The sequence below is a fragment of the Podarcis pityusensis genome (genome assembly GCF_964106645.2).
Source record: "Podarcis pityusensis genome assembly, chromosome: 9".
NCBI lineage: Eukaryota > Metazoa > Chordata > Lepidosauria > Squamata > Lacertidae > Podarcis > Podarcis pityusensis.
In genome coordinates, this window is record NC_138034.1 from 56,899,271 (window position 1) to 56,907,050 (window position 7,780).

Sequence of the window (7,780 nt, forward strand, 5' to 3'; positions counted from 1 at the left end):
AAGTCGAGTGTAATTTCAAAATGATTGTAACTTTATTGAAATGTATAAAATTGAAACTCATAAATAAATAGTTTAAAAAAGTAAATTCAAAAATGACAAAACTCAAGCAATTTAACAATAAATTCAATTATTACCAAAATAATAGTAATCTAGGTTTAAGTACATAAAGGCCAAATAAAAAACGACATTGCAGTTGTCTGGTACCAATCTTCCTGCACCCCAAGGAGCCTGGAATAAAACACAGTTCAGGGCGGAGGGGTCCTCTCACCAACTAGATGACATATCGCTGGCTCCCGTCTTCTTACTCTAGAGGAGGCTGGCGGCAGCAGCAGCAAAAAAAAGGCATATGCCGGGGACGGCATTGCCAGCAACACTCCTCAGCAGCTTGATTGAAATGCACTTAAGAGTGTGAGCCTAGACCACACACAGCTGGAGCCTTTGACGCTTTGCGCGCGTACCCACGCAAGACGCACCTGACGCAGCAGCAACCACGCGTGCGCAGCAGCGGACGCCTCTCCGGCTTGGAATCAGACACTCTCCCGCCCAACCCCTGTTCCCTCTTCAGACCGGAAGTGGCGCGTGCGTCTGCCTTTGACGCGCCCGACGCGTCCCCGGAGCCGAAGCGGAAGCGGAAGCGACCCGGAGAAGTTGCTCTGCCTCACGCTTGGCAGTCACGCGACCTGGTAAAGGGGAGGGGGAAGGAGCTCGCTTAAAGGGAGGGCGGCCGTTAAAGGCGTTGAACCCGGAAGAAAGCGGAGGTGCGTATGGGGAAAGGGGGACCCGACAGTTAAGAGGCCGTCGGGAGACCTGCAAGGGGGAAGGTGGGAGGGAAGGCAGGAAGGCGCCGGGTGTTGACCCTCGCTTGTCGCTGTGGGACCAACAAGTGGGTTACTGTCATTATTATTAATTATTAGGGTACGCTTACTTCATTCCGTACGCAAAAGAAGGAGTGGCGATATATAATAATAATAATAATAATAATAATAATAATAATAATAATTTATTATTTGTACCCCGCCCATCTGCCTGGGTTTCCCCGGCCACTCTGGGCGGCTTCCAACAAAGATTAAAAATACATTAAAATGTCACACATTAAAAACTTCCCTGTCTTCTCCCTTTCCTAATAATTTCGGAGCTGAAGCCGAGAGCCATCGGCCCTTGTTTCCTCAACTGGGTTTGGGCGGCGACGGCTGGAAGTTTCTGGCTCCGTCGGGTTTCAGTACCAACTTGAATACAATGCTGGGAGGGGGGCTGGGCAGGTAAACCCCCCACCTCGCGTTTTCGATCACACCATTTGAATGGCAATGCCCGTCGAGGGGGCCCGACCCCTTCACATACAGTATTTGACTGAGGGGGCTGAAGGGACCTCTGCCCTAGAAGAGTCGGCTCCTATGCAGGGAGATAATGATGGCGCTCCCTCTCCCCACCCCCAATATATAAGTACCAAATGGTGTGTATTTGGTACATTTTTGCTTTCGCCTTTTTGTCTTTGCGTGGGCGTCTTGGGAGAGTCACAGCCCCACCTTGGTAGACCGCGGTAAGATACTGCTGGTGTTGTATCACCATTGATACTTGAAAGAGAGATAGATTTTGGTTTTGATTTCTTATTGCTGGTGGTGCACATGACTCCCACATAAGCCGCAGGAGCACACATTCATGATTATGATTATTATCCTTTCACCTGCAGGTTCCAGGGCAGGTTATGACAATTTAGAATTAAAAACAGCTAAAGCAGATTACAATCACAAGAATGGGGTAGGTCAAAGGGTATGTGGCGAAGCAGAGGAGGTCTAAAGGAAATGACTGAACTTATCTCCAGCAACTGAAGGGCGGATCTATCTTAAGGTTGCAAAATTAGGAAATATAGTATATGTATTCTGCAATGTAATGTAAAGCACTGAGTCATTTCAAAGGAAGAGTAGCTATTGCTCTTTTAGCCCAGATATTGCTGCAACCTGATAGCCCCCCCCCCACCAGATGGGGTCAATCCAGTTAAGCCCATGTATAAACTCTTCCGCACCACTGGACTTTTCATCCAGCCCAACATTATCTCCCACCAACCCCTTTGGGGTGGGGTTTAGCATTTGCCTGAAGAAGGGTTCATTTTTTAGTTATTCACTTCTAAGTTGTTCCAAATAAAGGCTTTGGATAATAGTCAACTAAGTTTTACTTAGAATAGGCCCATTGAAATCAGTGGACTTAATAATGTAAATTACTTTCAGTGGGTCTGAGTAAAACTTTGTGCCACACATACTCTTGGTATTTGAATTGGTTCCCCTAGTGGATCAGCACAGTAAGCCTGGGTTTTTCTTTTCTTTTTGTGTGGGAGGGGGCCGTTGCAGTCCTGTAACTCTGTACGTTTTGTATTCTTGTCTGGCTTTTGTTTATCATTCAGAAGGGGTTCCAATTACAATATAGATTTTCCTCCTCCTGTGTCTATAGGATCCCTGTAGTATAGTACATTTGCACTCCAGACAAATAAGTGGGTAAACCTCGTTACGCTTTTTGGGAGAGTTGTTCTGTTGTCTAAAAAACCATGGTCCCATGCCTGGGTGTCGGGCTTCACAGATTTGGCATGTCACGGGTTGGAATTGCTATGGGTTGACATTTCCCAATAGCAACTCTGCATTGAGTGACTTTGAGAACAAGCTGTGAGTGCTAAGTGTAGCAGGGGTGGTGTAGGAGAAACTTGTTCTCTGCTATATTCACATAGAAGGGCAAATTGTTTTGTCACAAAACATGCAACTTTTTTCCCCCAAAGGGTTTGGACTGTTCATTTGAACACTTCTGACAACATGGCGGATGTAAGTATAATTAGCACTATAATGCACATTTTGAAGTGGCTTGTTGAATGTGACAGAGAGCTGTGTACCAAAGTATTATGCCTAAAAGAGTGGCCATTTCCCCTGCTTTCAGGGACAGCTTATGGTGTAATGGAGGTTTCCAGTGAGTGATTATGAGTGTGAATGGAAGACGTAGTTAATTCTCCAGTACATGACCTCTTTATGTGTGCTGTAAGTAACTAAGGTAAACAGTTTCCTTTTCTTTCCTCTTCTAGGAATTGAAAAGGTTCCTGTACAAAAAGCTCCCAAGGTAAGGTACCTATGTAGATTTACATTCTGAACTTTTGAGTTTCACATATCAGGAAACCTGTGTTGAAATTTCAAACCCAGTGCTAAACCTGTTCTCTAAGTGGGAGTTGGGAATAATTCTCATTTATCTCAGAGCAATGTCCTGAGTCAGTAATGCTTATGGAGTCAGCCTTAGTAGGATTTAATGTGTTCTATGAATACTGTACCTTGAAAAATTGTTGCTTTCAGGTACCTAATTGGAAAGTGTTGGGGGGTGGGAGCTGTGTCCCTCCACTTATTGAGGAACTTCATACTGGGGGCTGTAGGATATTGGATGGAGGTACACAGCTTAAGTCAGGGAAACTTGCAACACATACCAACCATGTTAGCAAGAGACTTCTGTTCTCGCCCCCGCTCTCTCACACACACGTGTCTGTGGCTCCCAGCCTTGATTTAGTAACCTAATAATTAGGTAACCTAATATTAATATTAAATGGTTCCAAAGTTTTGACACTACAAGCCGAGACATAATACTTCATTAGCCTTTTATCATCCTTTCTCCAAGTAGAATATATGCATCTGTTTGGCTTCAAAGTTTGGTCTGTATTTCCCATCATATTCTTTTTTGGACCAAGAATGAGAATAATTTTCTGAACCTTTAAATTCTTCAAAGGGGTTTGAGAATGTTGTGGGTTTTGACTGAGGCATTAATACAGTGCTGTAATTGTTAAATTGCAGGTTGTAATTGTTAAAAATGATTAATTGATTAGCTGAGTAAGGCTAAAAAAAGATGCAGGTGGCACCATCAATGTGAAATAGTTGACAGTATTTCTGGTTAGGTTGCTAAAAATTCTACCTCTTTTACTTTTCCAGTGTTGAGGGACTCCATGCTATTGTAGTGTCAGACAGAGATGGTGTACCTGTTATCAAAGGTAAGAGATAACCTGTGTATTTATCTGGATAGGATATTTGCATCAATTTAATGGAAATATAAAATCCTTGTTTGCTCAAAAGCAAGACGTTTCCTCCTACTTTGAAATAGACAAAAACATGAAATCATTTTCACCTTTTAAACTTTTCCCTTGTGCATCCTGATTCCTAAGGAGAAATTTTAAATATAACTAGGCACACATATCCACTCCCTGTCACCCTAGTCTTCTGTTGGCTTCTAGTGTAGACATGAGTCAGCAGAGATCGCAGTGCCTATTCGTCAGCTGTGATGCACTTTCCTGGATAGAATAAGTGGAAGAAAAGAATACTGTTTGAGGAAGCTGTATGTGTAAACCACTTTCTTGGTGCTTTGGTAACGGTGTGAGCTGGTTTCCTTCCGAGTTACATTAGAAGAAAAAGCTGCATTCAGGGCTGTGTGCACTCAGTCCTCAAAACTGTAGTCTTCATTGCCATACTGTACTGCATTAAACAGTGTAAAATGGCAAATAGTTGCTTGATGTTTACATGCTTTGTATATTTGTGCCTTTACAAATATAGTTGGACTATAACTTCCATCATCCCTGACCATTAGCCAGTGGTGTGGGATAATGGGAGTTGTAGTCCAACATCTTATTGGGCCCCAAGCTTCAAAAAGGCTGGTATATTGCTTGATGATTTAATTTGTATACTGCCTTCAATTCTATTATGGGGTAGGGAGTGGGGGAGGTACGGTTTAGGCAAGGAAAGGAGGGATATCGGATTTGCTCTCGGGTAGTTAGAAGAGACGGAGTTCAGGAAATTCTGCCTGAAGCAGATGATGGATAGTTGACCTTGGAGGGCACTTTAACTCCACTTGCTGAGCATTAGGAACCCACTTGAACACACCTTGGCTTTGTCAACAAGTTCTTTCACAGTCATGACTATTGACTATTTTTCTTTAAAAAATGTTAACTGTGCCATAGTATTGCAAGATCTTTTGGAATTGCACTGTGCTTCAATCTCACTACACTTGCGAGGACTAGTCCCTTGAGTTTGTGCTGCTGGTTCAACTAACAAAATGCCTGTTATCTGTGCAAAATGTGTCTGTTACAATATTTGGAGACTGGCTATAGAGTGTCCTCTTGTTCTAGTTGCCAACGATAATGCTCCAGAGCATGCTCTTCGACCGGGTTTCTTGTCAACTTTTGCACTCGCAACAGACCAGGGCAGCAAGCTTGGGCTTTCAAAAAACAAAAGCATCATTTGTTACTACAACACATATCAGGTAAGATGTATTGTCTTCCTTCCAGAATTGGCAGATGAATGGATTTTGCAAGTAATGTAATGAAGCATTGTATTGGAATGGGAGGAGTGGTGTTCTGTTTCAGCAAGCAATCTGCTTGTGCCTAGCTGTTTTGGCCAATATCATAATCTGGCAGGATGTTTCCTTCACCTTTTTAATTAGTCTAGAAAATTATTGTTAACAGCACTACATTGCTGATGCATTGTGTGCCAGTGTCTTGTAAAAATCTATTCTCATCCTTACCCCACCAATGGCTGCCAGTAATGTTGTGTAAAGTTGGGCTCCAACTGCCATCAGCCCCAGGCAACATGGCCAATGGTCAGAGCTGATAGGAGTTCCGCAACAAATGGAACCTGGTTAGAATCATAAGAGGCTAGTGAACTGCCTGCCAGAAAACATTTACTGTGTGCTGGATTTTGAAATGAAATATCTTTCTTCTTGTAGGTGGTTCAGTTCAACAGGTTGCCTTTGGTTGTGAGTTTCATCGCTAGCAGCAATGCCAACACAGGTACGTCTTCAGGACTGAGAGGCTTTGCTGCCTTCAGCACCCATACTGCTAGATTTAAGTTGTAATATGTGGGTACACTTGTGGTTTTTCAAAATGCTAAGTACTTAAAAGAAAAAGGCCAGTTGCATGAAATTGGCAGGCAGTTCCTCTCCAACTCCCAAGTTGTGGATAATATGATAGAAGCAGAGCCGTACAACAAAAGTCACAGTGACAAGACAGCTCAGCTCCACTAGTCCCCTCACCTTGAAAAAGCCACGTGAGATTTTCCTAGGGCAGGGGATGGGCCAACTGGGAGCAAGGCATCCCTCTTTCTCTCTTCCTCCTTGCCCTGCGGAATGTGTGGGAGTGGGGAGGGACAGTTTGCCCATGCCAGAGGTCTAGGTTTCCCCCACCTGCATAAAATTATGCAGGAACACAGGTTCTCGACTCCTGTTAAGGGATGGCTCAGCAGAGGTGATTGTGTATACTGCTGCTTTGGCGCAAGGACCAGAGTGTGGTTTCAGCACGTGAGCAAAGGGAATGAAAGCTCTTATGGGCCAGATCCTGTGTTGCCTCTGCAAGTATCTAGTTTATAGTCAGTGGCAGTGAGAATGTCTTGCTCCTGTGCCAAAATGTTGGCATGAAGTTCAGTTTCCTCAAATAATGTATAGACAGGTTATCAGTTCACGTTTACAAATGGATCCCTCTAGTATGATATATAAACTTTGTTTTTCTCTCTCTTCCCTTCCTACTTTATATATATGTTTGTGTAGGGCTGATCGTAAGCTTGGAAAAAGAGCTTGCTCCCTTATTTGAAGAGCTATGGCAAGTAGTGGAAGTCTCTTAACCTGGCACTTTATCTACAGAGTGAAGCATCTCTTGAATGCTGGACAGGAAAGATTGATTTCTTTTTTCCAACTCACTGCCATGTAACAAATGTCTTGGAGCAAATGCTACTTTGTCTTGTTTTAAATAATTTAAACAAGTTGCATATAGAGCAAAATGTAGAATACGATGGGGAGAAGGGGGTTCGGGCTGCAGGTGCATTTGTTAAAACTACAGGGTATTGTGGAGACCAGCTGATGACTCCCATGGAGTTAACTTCAGGCATGCATAATATATTTCATAAGAAAAAAATACTGTTCAGAATTGGCTACCCCCAGCTCACTTGCTGTACGAGTAATGGGTGTGCCTGTCTTTGAACTACCACTATATGAACAGTGCAAAAATACGTTTTCCTTTCCCATTCTTGCAATGAAGACTTCCTAATATTTGCTCACATTTTGCATCAGTGCTAGAAAAGCTTCCCCTCACAATCAGTGACTCATGGTTTGTTTGGATAGAGAAATACTAATAGCCTGGAAGCTTTTTTAAAAAAACAGGTACATGCTAGTTCTCTTCAATACTGCTACAGCTGAGCTCTTACAGAGATCGCATCAATCAGTGTTCTTTTTGCATACGTATTTGTAAAACAGAAGGATGAAATTTCTTGTTTTATCCCATTTCTATTTAAGTTCATGTAATTATGTTGCTTTGCTGCTTCATCTTACCTTTTTGCATGTCCCTAAACAGATTGAAATAAAAGTGTGAATAAGATGTGTAGCCTGATTATTACCAGAGAGAAGAATCTTGCAAAACAGCATTCTGGCTAACTTGCTTAGATTTGGATAGTGTTTCTGTGGTGCAGATGTGGAGAGAACTTTGGCCCTCTATATGATGTAGAATTACAACTCGCCACTGTTCATGCTTGCTGCGGCTGATGGGACTTATTGTTCAACAGCATCCGGAGAACCCACTCCTGCCTTGATGAGGTAAAATGAAAACCCAGGCAAGGGTGAACCTAGTTGGACACTGTGCAGAGAGAAGAACAGCACAATCCCTGTTCAATTCAGTGGTGCTTATTCTTAGCCCAAGTATGCAGTTGTAACCCCACTTAGCTGTGAGTAAGTCCTGTTGGATTCAATCGGGCTTCTGAGTAGGCAAGGATAGGACTGCCTACTATTATCTCTT

At 43.0% G+C, this 7,780-nt stretch overlaps 1 protein-coding gene across 2 annotated transcripts; it reads left to right on the forward strand.

Moving 5' to 3' along the window:
* Positions 1-619: 619 nt before the first annotated feature.
* On the forward strand, positions 620-7,366 carry LAMTOR3 (late endosomal/lysosomal adaptor, MAPK and MTOR activator 3). 2 transcript variants are annotated; one of them, XM_081022189.1, is made up of 7 exons: positions 620-758; positions 2,762-2,804; positions 3,059-3,093; positions 3,945-4,003; positions 5,132-5,265; positions 5,728-5,791; positions 6,544-7,366. In XM_081022189.1, exons 2-7 carry the CDS (start codon positions 2,796-2,798, stop codon positions 6,615-6,617), a joined length of 375 nt encoding a protein of 124 aa, XP_080878315.1. In that variant the 5' UTR covers positions 620-758; positions 2,762-2,795; the 3' UTR covers positions 6,618-7,366. The 2 variants fall into 2 exon arrangements, with proteins under 2 accessions (XP_080878315.1, XP_080878316.1); XM_081022190.1 differs by lacking the exon at positions 620-758 and adding an exon at positions 792-883.
* The last annotated feature ends 414 nt before the right edge of the window (positions 7,367-7,780 follow it).

Coding starts and splice junctions, on each gene's coding strand:
- LAMTOR3 (XM_081022189.1), top strand. Junction 5,266..5,727: donor GTTACTACAACACATATCAG/GTAAGATGTATT, acceptor TTCTTCTTGTAG/GTGGTTCAGTTCAACAGGTT. Junction 5,792..6,543: donor TAGCAGCAATGCCAACACAG/GTACGTCTTCAG, acceptor ATGTTTGTGTAG/GGCTGATCGTAAGCTTGGAA.